Genomic DNA, 22,943 nt, shown 5'->3' with positions numbered 1-22,943 from the left:
TGTGGTGTATTGCAATATAATATACTGTAAATGCGGAAAACTACAGTATTGGGTCATTTGTATAGGTTATTTTACTATAGTTGTTGTGTATTATCACAACAGATTAATTCAAATAGGCCTATTTTAGTATTGTTCAAAAGCACTAGCATTTACTATAAAGGACTACAGTATTTGTCCATGTGGGACGAAACGCCTATTCGCGATAACACTGATATTTGTTGTTTTCTATTCATTAATTATATGTAATTAATTATAAGTAAAACTAATTTACCAGAATAAATTGTTTTTGTAATCAATCAAAAAAAAGCTTAAATAGATAAAAATATAACTTGTTTTTATTTCTTTGTGAGTTTTTAATGTAATAAATCAATGCCACAAAATAAAAATATATACATATATTAAATGCATGCAACCACATGTACATGTAATTGTTATAAAAAGGAAAAAAAAACTTTAGTACAATTGATCCACATCCGTGGCACGTATTTTTGTTGTCAGCAATCTTTCAACTCTCAAATCTACAAACCATTGCTACAAACGCATGACTGCGTGTTTAATCCGGCGTTTTCTCATTGACAAGCACTCATCCAATCACATTCGCTCTTCTACAGCACTTTAGAAGCGCTCAGCCAATAGTTGCACGATTAAAAGCGACAGCTCCCGCCTTCCAGGCCGCGCTCAGCCAATCCCGCGCGCTCATCCTTGCATAATTAACGCAGGCTTGCGGTGGGCAGTGACGCAGAGTCTGAGACTTTCCTCGTAATTTATCACTCAAAATCGCTTCATTCGGAGGAACGGATTTAGTATTAATTCTTACACCAGTCTTCAGCACGTAGACGCGCAATACCGGCTCAAATCCATGTGATTTCGCTGTTTTTTTGGTGTGGATTTGTGGTACATGTGGATGTTGATGCGGTAGGGAGTAAATAAAGATGCCGCAGCCGAAATCGCGAAAGATCGCCGTCCTGGGCTACAGATCCGTCGGTGAGTGTCTCTGCGGGGTTTTTAATGCATCTTTGAGCACGATGCTTTGTGAAACTCGATCATGCGGAGATCCTCCTTTCTGTTGGTGCATTCACTGATGAACTTGGTGCTTCAGTGTTCGCGCTGTCCTGCAGATGCGCACAGGCCTCAGCCTCTCTGTCTTCATGCATGTGCTGTGTTTCATGTGTTTACTTCATGCTTTTGCTCTATTTTTGTGTTTAATTCATGCATTTGCAGTGTTTGGTGGTTTTATTCCCTCATGCATGCACTGGTCAGCATCTCAGGCTGATGACTGAGGCCTGCCTTCATTATTGGAGATTCGTGATGTCTAATATGTGATGTGATGTCAGTGATCATCATGCTTGTATTGCAGATGCGGTTTCTCATGCATGAATACACCATTCAGATTTTTCTTATCATGCAATATACACATTTACAATATGATCAGGGAGATATTTAGTTTGTAAAAATTCATGAAAGGGCAATACTCTTTTATTTCAATCTCTCTGTCTGCTCATACTATGACAGATTTTTGTTATATATTTTTGTTTTTTATATATATATGTATAATATATATGTATATATTATTTTTTTTTTAATTTTTGCTTCTATATATATATATAAAAAAAAAAAATATATATATATATATATATATATATATATATATATATATAAAACAAAAATTATAACAAAAAATATAAATATATATATATAAAAAAATATTATATATATATATATATATATATATATATATATATATATAACAAAAATATTCTTAACAAAAAATATTTTTTAAGAATTTTTTTGTTATTTTTATATTTTTGTTATAATTTTTTGTTATATATAACAAAAATGTATATAACAAAAAAGTTTTTTTTGTTTTATATATATATATATATATATATATTTATATATATATATATACATACATATATATATTTTTTTTGTTATATATGTATATATATATTTTTTTTATTATATATATATATATATATATATATATATATATATATATATATATATAACAAAAAATATATATATTATTTTTAAAAAACAAAAATTATAACAAAAATATAAATATATATTTTAAAAAATTATATATATATATATATATATATATATATATATATATATATATATATATATATAACAAAAATATTCTTAACAAAAATATTTTTTTAAGAAATTTTTTTGTTATTTTTATATTTTTGTTATAATTTTTGTTATATATAACAAAAATGTATATAACAAAAAAGTTTATTTTTTTGTTTTTTATTTATATATATATATATATATATATATATATATATATATATATATATATATATATATATATATATATATATTAGTATTTTTTATCATGATGAATGAATTACTGCATTATTTCTGACATTATGAATGAATACTGCATATAAAATAAAAACTTTCAAAGTCCATTTTTTAGGAAGTCTTTGAGTAGTTGAGTTTGTTTTTGATATTGATTCCTTTATGCTTTATTGTAATGGAATGTAAAGTGCTGGTTTTAAAAATAACACAGATGGAAATATTCATCTGTAAGCACACCAAAACAACATTAACATTATAGCAGACACTGTAAACCGCTCAATCCCAAAAGCTAGTTCTTGATAATACTACAGTAGTGCTGATAGCTTGACTCTGATTGGCTGATGAGCACTGTGGTTATTGTCAGATAAATGCACATCCAAAGTAGTTCCAGCAGGTTTTGAGCGCATATTTAAATTAACATTTATAGTTGGTTAATTATGGTTTGTGTATTATTAAATATCTACTATTGTTATATTTTTCAGTTCACAATTTAATTTAGCAGGTTTACGTGGAAATAAAAGTGACTTCTGATTGATTTCTATTGTAGTTTTAGTTGGGAATGACTATATTGTGGTGTATTACTGTTTATACTGCAGCTGGCTGATGAACACTCTAAGGCAGGGCTAAGGAACCTATGGCTCGGGAGCTACATGTGGCTCTTTGACCAAAAATATGTGGCTCTCCAGCTGTTTCTCTCTTCAATAATATTTCAAAATTAAAAAAATCAAACAATATAGAAATCTGTGTCCTATTGAAAATATAGCTACAATTCCCTTTTTTATTGTGTTTTCTACCACAAAATGAATAAGAACTCTTACAGTAAAAGGATGTTTCAGCCGATGTGCATATGTGGTGCTGGGGTTTAAGTTGAATTGCGACAACAATAGCGGCGTTATATTTCTTACATTTCTATGGTAACTTCACACACGTAATTTCAAACATGCATGAGTGGCGATGGCGAAAAGAAAATCAGTAAAGTGTTGTTTCTTCAAACATTGTGATGCGTCAGATTACTTTTGAGTTTTGTTATATACACACCCCCCACATGGCTCTTTAAAAATGCGTTTGATAAAAAACAATCTGAAATGGCTTTTTGCTGAAAAAAGGTTGCTGACCCCTGCTCTCAGGTGTTTAGTTATTGTCAGATAAATGCACAGCTAAAGTAGTTCCGGCAGGTTTTGAGTTCATTACAGCTCCATATCACTCCACTGAATGATTAGAGATATTTTACAGCTACAACAGTCAAACATCACATCAACACAACAGAAGAAGGAGATGTGGAGGACACCAGTGCTGCACACAGGAGATGTTTAAAGGGGAACACAAATCTGACTTACACACTCTCAAACACACCATCTGAGTGTAACGGAGGCCAGCTAGTGTGTGCTGTGCAGGTAAACCTCACTCCTCTGACCTCTAAAGGTGCTCTAGCGACAGATGCTAGAGGCCGTGGTCTTTAGCCTCCTTGGTAGAGTAACCGACTCCCATGCGGAAGGTCGACGGTTCGATTCCAGCTCGGAGCGGGTTGGGTGAGGTAGGACCGGCGGGGTTACATGAGTAGTGGATTTATTAGTAGTGTTAGAAGCACAATAATGACCTCTGGGATGGGAAATATTTAGAGAATAACAGGCTGTACATCACGTTTAAAAAGTGCCTGTTTTTGAGCAGTAATCACGATATTTTGAAAATATGATATTTTTATATTTTAGCTGTGAAATAACTCTAATCATTAAGGATGCACTGATATTAAAAAATCTGTGGTGAAACCGAAAACATCCTGTATGCATTTAGCAGAGATCTGAAGCTGAAACTGCTTTTGTAATAATAATTATCTATTATTTTCTTAAATAATATAAAGTACATTTTAATAATTCATTAATTAGGCTTAGTCCCTTATTAATCTGTGGTTGCCACAGCGGAATGAACCGCCAACTTACCCAGCACATTTTTTATTGGCCACTAAAAATGATTTGACAAATGACAAATCCAGTGAATCTTGAGAAATCATTCTGCAATCATTCATTCAATCACAGTGATATTGAGCTGTAATGCACTCAAAACCTGCCGGAACTACTTTAGCTGTGCATTTATCTGACAATAACTAAATGCCTTAGAATGCTCATCAGCCAATTCAGCAGAGCTGCAGTATAAACAGTGATACACCACATTATAGTCAAACATCACATCAGAACACAACAGAAGGAGGAGATGTGGAGGACACCAGTGCTGCACACAGGAGATGTTTGAGGAGGACACACACCTGACTTACACACTCTCAAACACACCCTCTGAGCAGTGGATTTAGAAGCGGTGCTAGAAGCACAATATTGACCTCAGATGGGGGATTTTTAGAGAATAACCGGCTTCACATCACGGTCTTTGTTTTCTAGTAATTGTACAGCAGTCAGTTATTCCTTGTTTTAATGAAGCTGTAATCTCTCATATGGTCAGTTTGAGTCGTCAGAGCAGCAGATGCATGTGATATGGAAGTGCAGATAGCGTGATGAAGGCATGTTTTGACCTCCAGTCGCTCCGGCTCAGTTCACTGCTGCTGTTCTGGCTCTGGGCTCAGTATATGGCAGCGGCGTAACCTTCACTAGTGTGTGCTAATCAAAGCCTTCGGGTCTGATTCTGGTGGACTCGGTGACTCTTACACTCATGTGAGGAATAACTGATGACAGACTGAATGATTATTAGACTATAATGCACAGCTGAGGTGCTGATGTGGAGTGACTGTTACCTCTTAGGTGTGCATTATTGTCTAATAATCCACCATAACAGAGTGCGTTATTCTGCTTACACCACAGTTACTCCACTGTGAGATGTTGTGTTTGAGAGATTATTAGTCAGGTTTTGGGTGGCACGGTGGCGCAGTGGGTTGCACAATTACCTCACAGCATGAAGGTGGCTGGTTCGAGCCTTGGCTGGGTCAGTTGGCAAGTTTTGCATGTTCTCCCTGTGTTGGCGTGGGTTTCCCCCACAGTCCAAACACATGCAGTATAGGGGATTTGGGTAGGCTAAAATTGCCCATAGTGTACAGTGTCCAATAGTTGCAGCTGCAAGGGCATCCGCTGTGTAAAACATATGCTGCATAAGTTGGTGGTTCATTCCACTGTGGCAACTTCTGATTATTAAAGGGACTAAGCTGAAAAATTCAGTTTTTACACTTTTTCAGGGAATTACAAACAAATTTATTAAATAAAACAAGTGCTGTGAGAACAGTTTATTCATTCATTCATTTTCTTGTCGGCTTAGTCCCTTTATCAATCCGGGGTCGCCACAGCGGAATGAACCGCCAACTTATCCAGCAAGTTTTTTTTATGCAGCTGATGCCCTTCCAGCCGCAACCCATCTCTGGGAAACATTCACACGCACTCATACACTACAGACCCAATGCACCTGTACCGCATGTGTTTGGAAACACCAACTGAGCCGAGGTTCAAACCAGCAACCTTCTTGCTGTGAGGCGACAGCACTACCTACTGCGCCACTGCCTCGCCGAGAACAGTTTATAGTTCAGATAAATACACTGATGTTTATGCTACAGATTAAAATCACCATTTAAAGCAGTGGTCCCCAACCTTTTTCTAACTGCGGACCGGTCAACACTTGACAATTTTACTGCGGACCGGGGGGTTAAAATAATAATAATAATAATAATAATAAACGTGAATCCACTGTGTTCTCATGTGAAACTTATCAGCACATTGCTCCAACATTACAATGCTATTATAACATTAGGAATTAATCACTTTATTAACACATCGCTCCAACAATATAACATATTATAACATCAAAAACTGTCCGTAACGCTGAATCAATGGCAGCCCTGAGCTTGTTTCTTTGCTATGAGATGGTCCCATCTGGGGGTAATGGCAGACAAAGACACCTGAAGTGTGTTGCTTGTGTCCAGTCTACTCCTTTGCCTTGTTTTGGTGGCGGTCACTCTAGAAAACCCCGCTTCACATAGATAGGATGCTGGAAATGGCAACAGGGTTTTCAGCGCCGTGTTGGTGATCTCTGGGTATTCTGTCATGTCTTTAATCCAGAACACCGGCAGAGTTGTTGTCTCGAACGCTGTTTTAAGGCCGCTGTCATTTGCGATCTCCAGCAGTTGCTGTTCTTCTTGCACGGACATGCTGGATTCAGCTGGTTTGTTGATAAATGGGTCACGTATCCATTCCTTGGCCGTTCGTGCTCAAACTCCTTTAACAGCGAAGACTGGTGATCGTGCACCAGCTTGGTGAGTGAGGGCGCAGGCTCAGTCTCACACATAATCCCCACTAATGTTTGAAACATGTTCAATTTGCCTCTGTTCACGCGCCGTCCCCACAAGTCCAGTTTGGCTTTAAATGCAGTTACTGCCAACCTAAAGATAGTTGTCTCTTTCCCCTGGAGTGACAGGTTGAGTTCATTGAGCTAGCTGAATATGTCACACAAATAAGTCAGTTTTGTGACCCTCATTAACTAACTACTTAGTTCTTGTGCGGCCGGGTACTGATTGATGACTGGGGGTTGGGGACCACTGGTTTAATGGAACTTGACGCTGGTGAATGTTGCAGCAGTTACACTGTTTTAACCAATAGATGGCGACAAACAACCATCAAAATGATGGCACTGAATATCATTCATTCATTCATTTTCTTGTTGGCTTAGTCCCTTTATTAATCCGGGGTCGCCACAGCGGAATGAACTGCCAACTTATGGTTTTCAGAAATGATCCACCTATAATAAACATGAAGTTTAATGTGAAGTTTAATCAATTATTGAAGATAAATATGATCTGTTGTAGAAGATGTTAGATTTAGCATTATCAGCAACCGGAGCAAAGATCATATTTCATATTGAATATTTTCCTTTTTCCAGCTTTTTCTTGATTTTTATTTTTATTAAAGTTACTGCTTTCAAGCTCTGTTTGTTGAACCAATGGCTGTTGCAGTAGTATTTTTGTATTAATGTAAAGCACGTGACATTTGTCTCCTCCCTTTTTTTATGATCTGAAAAATGGTCCAATCCGTGACTCAAAAACTGTAGTGTGATCCCAACCATGAGAATTGTGATCCTTTACTAACAGCACACCTTCATCAGCCAATCAGAATCCAGCATTCAGCAGTATTGTAGTGCACTCTTCATTGTAAAGTGCAGTATTGGAGTGCAGCATGTGTGGGAGGCTGAAGGATCTGTGCGCGTCCACTTCAGCGGTCAGTGACTGAACGCCCACATCTGGGGTCAGAACTATATGTTCCTGGTGCGTTCGCTCCTGTTTCAGCCTCTATTTATAGCGCTGATGAGGAAGGATGCTTGAAATCTGATGCTCCTCCATTAAAATGGAGGGAAAGAGGGCTGCGGCAGCTCTCTGTAATGGCTTTATCGTCCAGAAACGTGAGATCTGGCGGAGGAATAGATCTGCTTTTTATAGCCTGTGATGTTTAGAAGTTGGCTCTTTTGTCATTGGCTTCAAATTGGCCCTCATTTAAAAACAGCTTATTAATATATAAATATATAGTAGAATAAACAGAATTTATCATAAGTGAATTTAAAATGTATTTTATATAGTAAAAATTCAAATAATGGTGAAACAGGTGACTCGGTGGTTAACACTGTGGCCTTACAGCAAGAAGGTCACTGGTTCGAGTCCCAACTAGGTCAGTTGGTGTTTCTGTGTGGAGTTTGCATGTTCTCCCTGTGTTGGCGTGGGTTTCCTCCAGGTGTTTCCCAGAAATGGATTGCAGCTGGAAGGGCGTCCACTGTGTAAAACATTTGCTGGATAATTTGGCGGTTCATTCCGCTGTGATGACCCTTGATTAATAAAAGAACTAAGCTGAATTAATGAATATTAAAATAAAATCTTATTATTTAAAAAATGTAATATTATTACAAGCACTACAGTTAAAGAATCTCTTTTAGAATTTCATTCATTAGATCTTTACTTTAAGATTGTGCGCTAATCAAAGTCAAATCCCATCTTAATTAAAGACCTGTCATTTTAAATAATAGTTTTAATAACTCATTTATTTTGCCATGATGACATGATATTACGTATTATTTTCGTAGTAATTTAGCAAGATTCTAGTATTCTGCTTTAAGAGCAATTTAAAGGGCTTATTTTTTTTTTAAATAAACTAATTTCTTGAGGAGCCTAATCATATTAACTTTTTATCCGTTTTTACATTTCATATTTATAATTATTAATGATTAATTTTAAATTAAAAATATTTTTAAATTATTAATATTTTTTTCCAGCACTAAAAGAATTAAGACTTTCTCTAGAAGAAAAATTTAGGAAATATATAGAATTAGTTTTTTCTAAACAATACTTTATACATTTGTATTAATGTATCTGCTATACGATAACATGTGAAGCTGATATTGTAATATTATTAATATTATAATCTAGATATACATTTTTAAAAATCATGACACCTGAATTATTGAGTGTAAAATAGCAGCTCAATAGAGTGGAGGAACTATGACGTCACCTTGTAGGCAAATCGGCTGCTTGCATGAACCTGGTTCCCTCAATAAAATCCCTATAGGATTTTCCCATAGGCTTTTCAAAGACTGTGAATAATAAGCTCTGTGTTCAAACACTGTTCATGACACTTACACGTTTTGTCCAGCCGGATAATCCTCACACCAAAATACAACTTTGAGCACTTTTGAATCTTAAATGCAAACGCAAGCACTGAAAAGCTAACATTAGGCTATAAACGGACTACAGTGCCCTCGGGGCGCTCGCCTGTGACGTCAGCCCCACCCTGCCACAGACAACTTCTCAAACCTTTTTTTTAGAAATATAGTCCATGACAAAGAGTTAATCTCTGTTTGTTATATTATAATACATGGTATATGTGATAAACAAGTAAATGCGTAAAAAACACATAGACCTATTACATTTTGTTTTGCTTCACGGTTGTTGTAAAAGTTTTGAAACTATGTATAAATGTGTCTATAGTATCATAAGACATATTTAAATAAGTGTATCGCTCGCGTGCACACAGCCTGCTTACCTTAACAGACGACAGAAATGAGGAGTGAGGAACAAGTCTATCAAATGCCTGCAAATTCCATCGTAGAGGGAGAACAACATTCAATATTATTTTTACGTCACGAAGTACAGCGAAAAGCAGCCCATACTGTCACATCGCCTATACATTTTAAGGAGGAGTGTAAATATTGCAGTTATGACAGAGTTAAATGAGTTCAGATGAAGTAAAAACCCGACGAAAAATCAATTGATCACATTAAAGTGACAGTTAATATGTGTGTATTTCTTGCACATTTATTGACAGGTTTGCTTTACTGAGAGCAGGGTGTTTACCCTGTATCATTTGGTACTTTTGTATCATTTTAGTACACAGACACAGCTGCTACAATTGTTACATTGTATTCTATGATTTGTGAAAACGTTACATTGTAGCACCGACAGACTGACTGACTGACTGATGGGAAATGATACATTGTTGCACTTTTGACCGAAACACAGGTTGTGTTTCCTGGCTGTGTGTTTGTGCTGCTGTTGTGTGATGATGATGATGATGATAAAATGAAGATGATGATAAAGTGATGATAAAGATTATAGTGATGATGATGATAAAATGAAGATGAAGAGGATGACGGTGATGATGATGATTGTTAAAGTGATGAAGATGATAATGATGATGAAGATGATAGTGATGAGGATCATAAAATGATGATGATTGATAAAGTAATGAAGATGGTGTTAGTGATGAAGATGATGATGATAAAGTGATGAAGATGATGATAGTGATGATGATAGTGATGAAGATAAAGATGATGATGATAAAATGAAGATGATGATGATAATAAAATGAAGATGATGATGATAAAGTGATGAAGATGATGATAGTGATGATGATAGTGATGAAGATAAAGATGATGATGATAAAATGAAGATGATGATGATAATAAAATGAAGATGATGATGATAAAGTGATGAAGATGATGATAGTGATGATGATGATGATAAAATGAAGAAGATGATGATGGTGATGAAGATGATGGAAATAAAGTGATAGTGATGATGATGATAAAATGAAGATGATGATGATAGTGATGATGATGATGATGATGAAGATGTTAGTGATGATGATGATAAAATGAAGACGATGACTGTGATGATTGTAATAATTAAGTGATAGTGATGATGATGATAAAATGAAGATGATGATGATAGTGATGATGATGATGATGAAGATGTTAGTGATGATGATGATAAAATGAAGACGATGACTGTGATGATTGTAATAATTAAGTGATAGTGATGATGATGATAACAGTGATGAAGAGGATAATAATGAAGTAATAGTGATGATGATGAAGAGGATGATATAATGAAGAAGATGATAGTGATGATAGGGCCACTTCTCTTCTCCATCTACACATCATCTCTAGGACCAGTCATCCAGAGACATGGATTCTCCTACCACTGCTATGCTGATGACACCCAGCTATACCTCTCTTTTCATCCTGATGATCCCTCGGTTCCAGCTCGTATCTCAGCCTGCCTGTTGGATATTTCACACTGGATGAAAGATCATCATCTTCAGCTGAACCTCGCAAAAACGGAAATGCTTGTAGTTTCTGCCAACCCGACTCTACACCATAACTTTTCAATCCAGATGGATGGGGCAACCATTACTGCATCCAAAATGGTGAAAAGCCTTGGAGTAACGATTGATGACCAACTAAACTTCTCTGACCACATTTCTAGAACTGCTCGATCGTGCAGATTTGCACTCTATAACATCAGAAAGATCCGACCCTTCTTATCTGAACATGCAGCTCAACTCCTTGTTCAAGCTCTTGTTCTCTCCAAACTGGATTACTGCAACTCTCTACTAGCTGGGCTTCCAGCTAACTCTATCAAGCCTCTTCAACTGCTCCAGAATGCAGCAGCACGAGTTGTCTTCAATGAACCTAAACGAGCACATGTCACTCCGCTGCTAGTCCGTTTGCACTGGCTGCCAGTTGCTGCTCGCATCAAATTCAAAACTCTGATGTTTGCCTACAAAGTGACTTCTGGCCTAGCACCTTCTTATCTGCACTCACTTCTGCAGATCTATGTGCCCTCCAGAAACTTGCGTTCTGTGAATGAACGTCGCCTCGTGGTTCCATCCCAAAGAGGGAAAAAATCACTTTCGCGAACGCTCACGCTCAATCTGCCCAGTTGGTGGAATGAACTCCCTAACTGCATCAGAACAGCAGAGTCACTCGCTATTTTCAAGAAACGACTAAAAACTCAACTATTTAGTCTCCACTTCACTTCCTAAGCTGCAATTGCCTCTTTGAATATCACACTAATTGTACAAAAAAAAAAAAAAAAAAAAAAAAAAAAAAAAAAAAAAAAAAAAAAACTACTAACACTTCCCTTCTTAGACTTTACAGACCTGAAACTTGCCTTTAGTACTTTATTCATTGTTGCTCTTAGTTGTGTAAATTGCTTCCTTGTCCTCATTTGTAAGTCGCTTTGGATAAAAGCGTCTGCTAAATGACTAAATGTAATGTAAATGTAAATGATGAGGATGATGATAAGGAAGTAATAGTGATGATGATGATGATGATAGTGATGAAGATGATGATAATGAAGGAATAGTGATGATGATGAAGATGATGATGTTTGATAGAAATAAAGATGATGACTGTGATGATGATGAAGATGATTATTATGACGATGAAGTGATGATGATGATTATAATGATGATGAGAATGATAAAGTGACGATGATGATAATGAAGTGATGATGATGATGGTCTGCTCTGGGATTGTCCTGATGTTTCTCTGTGAATGAGAGTCTAGTACTATACAAACGTAGATGAACAGACCAGCTGCCCGTTGTTATAGCAACAGCCTGCAGGGCAAAATCTGCCCACACACTCCTGTGTGTGTGTGTGTGTGTGTGTGTGTGTGTGTGTGTGTGTGTGTGTGTGTGCGTGTGTGTGTGCGCTACTACCACTACAGCAGATTCACCATGACTGCTCTTGTGAATGAGAGCATGTTTAATCAGAACACACACACACACACACACACACACAGACAGCAGCAGCATGTTCAGATTTGAACAGATCAGTGTGAATCTGCACTGAGCTCAAGCTTATCTTCATGTTGACATTGTGCTGATTCTGTGATGTGAATATTCATTTGTGCATGAATCTAACACACATTCACAGTGTGTGTATACGCAGCAGTACATCATGTAATGAGATGTGTGAGATGCAGAGATGTGTGCAGAATGTTGATGCTGATCAGTATTATTAGTCAGCCGTTGATGCTGGAGATCATGATGGTGTAATGGTGGTCTCTGTGTGTTTCAGGGAAATCCTCTTTGACGATACAGTTTGTGGAAGGTCAGTTTGTCGACTCCTATGACCCCACTATTGAAAACAGTAAGTCGAGCTGAACATTTATTAACTGCATGATGAAAATAATCTCACTGATAATGTGGATTTGAGAGATTGAAGATGAGTCAGGTTAAATGATTCAATGAGTCATTTTAAAACCAAACAGTGGCTGCTTCTCAATTACAAGAACACAGAGAACGGACTTGCTTTCTCATGAAGACCGGTCCTGCCAGGTCACCTCGGGAGACCTCGAGGACAGAGAAGGCATCCTGTGAGGAATGAGATGCTGCGTCCTTCCTGATGGTCACATGACCTTCACGTGTTTATAACTGGAAATGATGTGAACATTACAGCATTCATACAATGATTGATTGTTGTCCAGCTTTTCACAATATACACTCTGCATAGTTAAGCACAAATAAAGCAGATTTAAACATTAATTTCAGCAAATGAACACCCTTAATGTGTTGATTTCTTTATTAAGATGTTCCTGGTGATGTTTATATCCACCGTCTCATTTAGGGAAACTCCTGAAGTAAATAAGTGATCTCTCTGAACATTAATAATAAATAAACCTATATAACTGCTGCACTTCCCACCTGCTTTATTCAGTCGCAATGACTTCTGGGACTTCTCGAGCGAGTTCGGTGCTCAAGTCTGCATCGGTGCTTCCTCAATATCAAGAACACATCCAGGAAGTTTGATGCGTCCTCTGTTCTTGCGGTCTTGAGTTTTGGTACTGAACTTTGGCAGCTGATGATGACGACGTTACATAAGGATGTAAGACCGCTGAAGAACATACTGAGAGACAGCCAGTCATTCCACAAGAACTGATTCAGAAGAGTCACCCATGTGATTCGTTTACTCTGGCTGTTTCTCAGTATGTGTTCTTCAGGGGTCTTGCGTCCTCGTGTAACGTCATCATCAGCTGACTGTTATTTGTGTGTGTGTGTGCTGTCTCTCTGATGTGCTTTTCTTTATTTCTCTCTCCAGCGTTCACTAAAATGATCACAGTCAATGGTCAGGAGTATCACCTGCAGCTCGTGGACACAGCCGGACAGGTCACACACACACGTACACACACACACACACACACACACACACGTACACACACACACACACACACACACACACGTACACAGATATGCTCTTACATTGACAAACACTCACATTGACATACTTGCATGCACACAGAGACATATAGTGTACACTCACATTAATGAACACACACATGCACACTCACATATACATACACAAAATCTATTAAATAAAAAAAAATACACGAAAGACAAAAACAAAAAGAGAAATGCACTATAGAAAACAGAAGGAAAAAATAAACTGAAAAATGAAATCTGATTCAATTATTAACAATAAAAAAAAACAGTTTGGAGGAAAAACAACACGCACTGTTCGGTTAATTCCTTCATTTTCCTTCAGCCAGTCCTTTCTGTTTAATTAATACTTAATATTATAATTATAATATATAATTATTTTTATTTTTTTTCTGATGTTTCAATACATTATGTACAATACTTCAATTTTTCCTGATCGCTGAAGTCTCTCTCTCTCCTGCAGGACGAATACTCGATCTTCCCTCAGACGTACTCAATAGACATCAACGGCTACATTCTGGTCTATTCTGTCACATCAAATAAAAGGTGAACACACACCTGACACACAGTGAACTGAGCCAGTGTTTCTGGTTAAAGTGTTCACCAGCTGGTTAATGCAGAAGTGTGTGGCGTAGATGAGCTCAGATCATCAGTGTTTGCTCTTCATCTTCATCATCTCCAGATGTCTGATAATGATGAGGTTTTATTGAATTATAATCTCTGCTTTGAGTTCATAACATGAACATCTGAAAATGTGTGTGTGTGTGTTATAATGTCTGAATTTTTATATATATATATATATATATATATATATATATATATATACACACACACATACACACACACAGTTGAAGTCAGAATTATTCGCCCCCTTTGAATTTCTTCTTCTTTAAATATTTCCCAAATGATGTTTAACAGTGCAAGGAAATGTTCACAGTATGTCTGATAATATTTTTTCTTCTGGAGAAAGTCTTTTTTGTTTTATTTCAGCTAGAATAAAAGCAGTTTTGAATTTTTTATGAACCATTTTAGGGTCAATATTATTAGCCCCTTTAAGCTATATTTTTTCTTGATAATCTACAGAACAAACCATTATTACACAATAACTTGCCTAATTACCCTAACCTGCCTAGTTACCCTAATTACCCTAGTAAAGCCTTTAAATGTCACTTTAAGCTGTATAGAAGTGTCTTGAAGAATATCTAGTCTAATATTATTTACTGTCATCATGACAGAGAAAATAAATCAGTGATTAGAGATGAGTTATTAACACTATTATGATTAGAAATGTGTTGGAGAAATCTGCTCTCCGTTAAACAGAAATATTGGGAATAAAAATAAACAACCGGTCTAATAATTTAGGGGGGCTAATTATTCTGACTTCAACTGTATATACAGGTGAAGTCAGAATTATTAGCCTCTCCGAATTATGAGCCCCCCTGTTTTTTTCCCCTATATATATATATATATGCTGTATTTGCTGCTTTCTGAATTCTGCATTTAGTCAGTGTGTTTCTGCTAGCTGCTCTTCATCAGGGTTATTTTTCTCTCCTTCATTGCAGTTTTGAAGTAGTAAAAGTTATCCATGAAAAACTGTTGGACATGGTGGGGAAAGTACAGTAAGTGTTTATTTATTCATATATTCTTTGTTTTTAAATCTATTATCTATATTTTTCTTCATAATTTAAAAACATTTTTTCAAGCTTTATTTTAGCATTTACAGTTTTTAACTATGTTTTTTTTACTTATTCTTAATATAATTAATTGAAGTTTTTACTAACAAAGAAATTTCATAAATGTTTAGCATAATTCCATTTTCTACCATTTCTCTCCACAAAAATATATATTTTATTTCAGTTTTTCTATTAGTTGTTACTGTAGTGATATACTCTACTCACTGTATTAATGAATTTATTCATTACGTTTTATAAATATTTAAGGATTGAGTTACATGAGTACATGTTTACTTGTGTTTACGCTCGTGTGTGTGTGTGTGTGTGTGTTTCTGTAGAGTACCCATAATGCTGGTGGGCAATAAGAAAGACCTGCACATGGAGCGGTGAGACCTCTGCATTATCAGCCTCTTGTTGTCTCCTCAATTACACACACATAATTGATGTCTGTGTATCTGATGATGTTTTTGTTTATCTGACAGTGTGTGTGTGTGTGTGTGAAATTCTTTGTGTGTCTGATGTCTGTGTGTATCTGATAATGTGTTTGTTTATCTGACGGTGTGTGTGTGTGTGTGTATCTGATAATGTGTTTGTTTATCTGACGGTGTGTGTGTGTGTGTGTGTGTCTGATGTCTGTGTGTATCTGATTATGTGTTTGTTTATCTGACAGTGTGTGTGTGTGTATCTGATAATGTGTTTGTTTATCTGACGGTGTGTGTGTGTCTGTGTGTCTGATGTCTGTGTGTATCTGATGATGTGTTTGTTTATCTGACAGTGTGTGTCTGACATTTTGTGTCTGATGTCTGTGTGTATCTGAGGATGTTTGTTTATCTGACGCTGTGTGTGTGTGGTGACATTTTGTGTGTCTGGCATCTGATGTGTATCTGATAATGGGTTTATCTGATGTTGTGTGTGTATATGTATATCTGATGATGTATTGGTTTGTCTGACATTGTGTGTGTTTGCCTGTGTATATGTGATGTTAAGTGTGTGTATCTGAAGATGTGTTTGTGTTTCTGATGGTGTGTGTGTTTGTGTGTGTGTGTTTGCCTGTGTATATGTGATGTTAAGTGTGTGTATCTGAAGATGTGTTTGTGTTTCTGATGGTGTGTGTGTGTGTGTGTGTGTGTTTGCCTGTGTATATCTGATGTTAAGTGTGTGTATCTGAAGATGTGTTTGTTTTTCTGATTGTGTGTGTGTGTGTGTGTGTGTGTTTGCCTGTGTATATGTGATGTTAAGTGTGTGTATCTGAAGATGTGTTTGTGTTTCTGATGGTGTGTGTGTGTGTGTGTGTGTTTGCCTGTGTATATCTGATGTTAAGTGTGTGTATCTGAAGATGTGTTTGTTTTTCTGATTGTGTGTGTGTGTGTGTGTGTGTTTGCCTGTGTATATGTGATGTTAAGTGTGTGTATCTGAAGATGTGTTTGTGTTTCTGATGGTGTGTGTGTGTGTGTGTGTTTGCCTGTGTATATCTGATGTTAAGTGTGTGTATCTGAAGATGTGTTTGTTTTTCTGATTGTGTGTGTGTGTGTGTGTGTGTGTTTGCCTGTGTATATGTGATGTTAAGTGTGTGTATCTGAAGATGTGTTTGTGTTTCTGATGGTGTGTGTGTGTGTGTGTGTTTGCCTGTGTATATGTGATGTTAAGTGTGTGTATCTGAAGATGTGTTTGTGTTTCTGATGATGTGTGTGTGTGTGTGTGTGTGTTTCAGAGTGATCAGCTGTGAAGAAGGTAAAGCTCTGGCAGAGTCGTGGAACGCAGCGTTCATGGAGTCCTCAGCCAAAGAGAACCAGGTGATGATGCACTTCCTGTCTGATCTGCTTCCTCTTCCTGTCTGTTTCTGCATCTGCACACATCGGCTTAAGATGCATGAAGATATTTCATAAATATATCTAACTTACTTTTTTAAAAGTAGACTTGATTGACTTGATTGTCATCGAGTCAGGTGTGCATGTTGTCATTGGTCAGGTGTGCTTGATGCTTCTGTCAGTCTATGTAGCTCCTGTCGCTGTTCATCTAGAACTCCACATCTATAATCCTCTTAGTCTATGCTGACATCATCTTCAGCAGCTCAAACACTCTAATGGCTAATGGACAGACGGCTGCTTCTCACTCAGGGCTGCTGTTTATGCTAATGAGATAGAGATGGGCACTAGTGGGCGGGGCTTTCCCCCTCTGATGACACGTACAAAGGGAGAATGTCAATCAAAGTGTTTCTGCATCAAGCGTGATTATAACAAACAATTTATTCATGTTGAGCATCAGACCCTGGAGATATTCACACACTGCTGACACACAACTGGGGTTAAACCCCGAATAGAAGTAGTTTCTGCATAATAGGTGTCGTTAAACTCTTATTTTCTTATCTAGTGTTCCTCTTTGGCCTGTTGTTATTGTTTATTGACTGTATTTGTGTTATTGTGTGTTTCAGACGGCGGTGGAGGTGTTCAAGAGGATCATTCTGGAGGCTGAAAAGATGGATGGAGGAGCTCCACAGGGCCGGACGCCCTGCTCCATGATGTAGATAGCCCCGCCCTCCTGCAGTCTGACCCCGCCCCCCAATCCAGCCCTCCCCCAGTCTGGCCCTGCCCACCGGAGAACCAGCACAAACTCTTCTAGCAAGCGCGAGAGAGAGAGAGAGTGTGTGTTGTTTGTATGTGTGTGTGTGTGTGTATGTTTGTGTGTGTGTGTTTGCTAGAAAAGTGTGTTTGAGCCCCTCTGCCTCCACTACAGCACTGGACACTGGAAATCCCTCTACTTGAAGTGGCTTACAGCCTGTTCTCCTTCATACACACACACACACACACACACACACACACTCGTACACACACAGATCGCTCTTATTTTAGACCTTTTATACTTCAGTTCACTTTTAATTTGTTGAGTTGTGTGCAGCTTTTATTTATTTTATTTATTTATTTATTTAAGTTGATTTCCTCCAGCCTTGCGTCTCTCCATCTTCATCATCATCATCATCTTCATTCGCTCTTCTCTACCTCTCATTATTTTCTTCTTCTTCATCCTCCTGGGTCTGTTCCTCGTCGTCTGCTCCTCCTCTCCGGCTCTCTGGAATTTGTATATGGTGTTTCTTAAACCGTAATGATGGCCAATAAAGTGATCCTCATCATTCATTCATTCATTCAGTCAGTGGGTGGTGAATTTTGTTGCACTTTTTTGATTGTAATCATTAAACGCAGCATTTTCTTTCACTATCACTGGAGTCTCCTGCTCTGATTTGCTGGAATATGAACACACAGAACACTTGCTTTTGCTTTTTCTTACATGCACTGAACGGCTTGCTTTTTTATTCGGTTCAGTTCAATTACAGAAACTTTGTCTGTCTCTAAATGGAGACAGAGACTGAAACACAACAACGCGAATACAACAATTAAAGGTACAGTATGTAATTATGACACCTAGTGGTTGAATTAGGTATTGCACTCCTGGATCAAAATAAAAGCAAGCGCAGGTTGCCAGATTGGAGACAGGAGCAAGTGATTTAAACCATGTTCTAACTGAAAGCAATAGCACTCGATAGAAGGAATATCATTGATTTCTTTTTGGCTTAGTCCCTTATTACCACAGCGGAATGAACCGGCAATTTATCCAGCACTACCTCATGCGCAACTGCATCGCCAGAAGGAATATCCTCCATATTAAAAGGAGTTTTTGTCCTAACCAACACCTTGATATATTAGAAACGTCTTCAATTTCTCACAGCTGAACAACAGAAAACTGACAATGATCAGCTCCTGTACACCTCATGTGCTTTATTCAGTGTTAAATGATAATAATGTGAGTTTAAATGGCATTTGACATGACATTTATCACCAGACTACTAAAAGCAGCAGCAGATAGTTCAGCTCTGATCTGGAGAAAAAAATAAACCGTCTGAAACTGATCTGAGACTCAGTGCAAACCAACACATATCAGTGATTCAGCATCTACATTTAATCATGTTAAAGAGGGTTTATATGGATTAGATAGATTATAAACCTTACCGTTTCGTGAGTGAGTGCATATTCTGTGCTTCTGAATGGCTGCATTTACATTGCTATCCTGTTTTGTATGGTGCAGCCAAACTGCTTATAACTGCAAATCCCGTCACATAGCGTGTTGTTAGGACACGGGGTTACAATGTGACCTGCTCACATAATGTTTACGCTGGTAATATTTATATTATTTGCTAATTAATAACCACCTCAAGTGAAACTCTGAATCTGCGTCTCATTTTGGAGTCTGCTACTGTCCACCAGAGGTCGCATTTCAGTCACAGACGCATGCTTTCAGAGCCTTTCTGAATGAATGAAATACGCTGTTTTCCACTGTCTGGCAACCCGGGGTGCTGAAATACAATTGGCTAACATGGAATTGGGTGGGTTAAATGACCAAAACAAAGACAGCTGTTCCGGCACGTAACGCACGTTCAAAGCAGAATATCTGACTTCAGCATTGCGTCTCAGATAAACAAGAAAGTTCACTGAGCATGTCTCTAAATATCTGCAAACATTATTTAAAATACAAAGCAAAAAATACATTTAGAAATACAAATTTCTTTTTAAGATCCTATTTAAAATGAGTCATCTTAGCAATAATCCTATTGTAATATTTTAATGCACAAAGCAGCCATTAACCTTGTTTTAAATCTTATATCATTCATAAATCATAAAAGTTCATAAGTTAATTATTGTGTATTTTAAATGTTTTAAAAAGTGTGTACTTTGCAATTATTAATATTATTTTTAATAATAACTTTATTATTGTTGTAGTTGTTTATTATTATTATTATTATTACTAGTAGTAGTAGTAGTAGTAGTAGTGTAGTGTGGTAACATAATAAGGTTGCATTAGTTAATGCATTTACTAACAGGAACAAACTATGAAAAATACATTTCTTACTGTATTTATGTTTGTTAATATTAGTTAATTGTATTAAAGTTGTTCATTGTTAGTTCTTGTTAACTCGCAGTGCATTAACTAAACCTAACAAGTGTGAATTCAGACATTAATAATGCTTTAGGAAATGTTGAACTGATTAATAAATGCTGTACATGTACTGTTCGTTATTAGTTAATGTTAATAAATACATTAACTAATGAAACTTTATTGTAAAGTGACCAATATTATTATTATTATTAATTGTATTATCATTAATTTTATTATTAATATTATTACAGTTATACATAATTGTATCATTATTATTAGACCGTAATTATAGGCATACACTGAAAAAGTGTTCATATCGTTTAAAAAAAAAATATATATATATATATAGTTGAAGTCAGAATTATTCGCCCCCTATGAATTTTTTTTTTCCAAATATGTCTCAAGTGATCTTTAACAGAGCAAGGAAATGTTCACAGTATGTCTAATAATATTTGTTCTGGAGAAAGTCTTATTTGTTTTATTTCGGCTAGAATAAAAGCAGTTTTAACTTTTTTAAACGCCATTGTAAGGTCAATATTATTCGCCCCTTTAAGATATATTTTGTTTTTGATGGCCTCCAGAACAAACCATAGTTATACAATAACTTGCCTAATTACCCTAACCTGCCTAGTTACCCTAATTACCCTAGTGAAGCCTTTACATGTCACTTTAAGCTGTATAGAAGTGTCTTGAAGAATATCTAGTCTAATATTATTTACTGTCATCATGACAAAGAGAAAATAAATCAGTGATAAGAGATGAGTTATTAACACTATTATGTTTAGAAATGTGCTGAAGAAATCTGCTCTCCGTTAAACAGAAATTGGGGAAATAAATAAACAATTAGATTTTTGATGATCAAGATTTGTGTAGTTTGGGATTTACTGTCATTATTATTATCATTATTATTTATCATTTTTATTACAGCATAAATGACAATTTGGTTAGATGAAAGTGTTTCCAAAAGTAGTTGTTTAAATATCAATCATAGACAGTAAATGCACACGTGAACTGAAAAAAAAAGTTCCGAATTATATGATTGATATATATATATATATATATATATATATATATATATATATATATATATATATATATATATATATATATATATACACACACACACACACAAATCAAATGGATTTTGATGCCTATAATTTGTGTACTCTGCAATTTATTATTACTATAATTTGTTTTTATTTAATAAAATTGGAGAGTTTTTCTTTTAAAAAGTTTTTTTAAATATCAGTCATATACAGAAATTACAAACGTGAACTTCTATAATAATTTTTCCCCCTATATTAGTGAACCAATACATTTTTTTTTATATTTACTTTTTTTCAAATTTGTCTCAAATGATATTTATTAGAGCAAGGAAAGCTTTACAGTATTTGCCCTAATATTTGTTCTTCTTGAAAAAAAAGTCTTATTTATTTTATTTCGGCTAGAATAAAATCAGTTTTAAAGCCATTTTAAGGTCAATATTATTAACCCCTTTAGATTGTCTCAGAACAAACCACTGTTATACAATGACTTGCCTAATTACCCTAACTTTACCCTAATTACCCTAGTGAAGCCTTTACATGTCACTTTACAATGAACACTAGTGTCTTGAAGAATATCTAGTCTAATATTATGTACTGTCATCATGACAACGAGAAAATAAATCAGTTATTAGAGATGAGTTATTAACACTATTATGATTAGAAATGTGCTGAAAAAAATGTCTCACTAAACAGAAATTGGGGAAAAATATTAATAAATGATTTCCAAATTAACAGGAGGGCTAATAATTCTGACTTCAACTGCATATAATAGTCGAGCCGAAAATTATTCATACTGAAATCCCCAGGGCATGAACAATTTGATTGTTATGTGTGTATTGATAATTTTGTTAGTATATTGATAACTGACCCAAGGTTGTTTTCATTTTATTAGAGTTTAAACAATATACACAATATCAAAATATAATTTAAGTTATGAGCAAACCTAATATTAACATTTTATCGCCCAGCTGGGAGGTGTTAACCAATCGGGTTAAACCAATCCAGTATTCATTATGTGAGAGAAATGCTCATATATTACTCTTTGCTCTCTCTGAGGGCTAATACTGAGAGTATTTGAGGTAAAGTTGGTTTTATATTCACACATTCAGACTGTCTGCTTAATAATATAATTACAGAACAGTATTATTTGCATATTTAAATGGTGAAATCATTATCAATCAATGACTATTAAAGTACAACATTGTTTACAGTCAATTAAATAGTGCTAATGTTGTCATACATGTGATGTCAGACCCAATATTCAAAGTATCACGGTAAACAATATAGTCACTGAGGGAATATTCAATCAAATTTACCTTAATCTGAGAGTTAGTGAGGAGGCTGAACACACACACACACACTGACCTCCACAAACTAATGTCCAGCGAAGCAGAATCCATTGTCGGAAGTGAAGCTCCGCATCAGCAGAGGCGCGCGGGAAAACCGCCCGCTCAGCAGACTCGCTAAAGCTGCCATTGTTGCCGCCAGAAGCCGCTGCCACTATAAATTGTCCGG

General features: G+C 36.0%; 1 protein-coding gene across 2 annotated transcripts; it reads left to right on the top strand.

Annotated features, from left to right (window-relative positions):
- The first annotated feature begins 735 nt into the window (after positions 1 to 735).
- Positions 736 to 18,668, top strand: rheb (Ras homolog, mTORC1 binding). 2 transcript variants are annotated; one of them, NM_200729.1, is given in 8 exon segments: positions 741 to 984; positions 12,645 to 12,716; positions 13,665 to 13,732; positions 14,247 to 14,329; positions 15,346 to 15,402; positions 15,795 to 15,842; positions 17,168 to 17,249; positions 17,888 to 18,668. In NM_200729.1, coding segments are annotated over 8 exon segments (555 nt in total). In that variant the 5' UTR covers positions 741 to 932; the 3' UTR covers positions 17,981 to 18,668.
- Positions 18,669 to 22,943: the final 4,275 nt, after the last annotated feature.

This window comes from Danio rerio, chromosome 24 (genome assembly GCF_049306965.1).
Source record: "Danio rerio strain Tuebingen ecotype United States chromosome 24, GRCz12tu, whole genome shotgun sequence".
NCBI classification, from domain to species: domain Eukaryota; kingdom Metazoa; phylum Chordata; class Actinopteri; order Cypriniformes; family Danionidae; genus Danio; species Danio rerio.
This window is presented reverse-complemented; position numbering and strand designations above follow the sequence as displayed.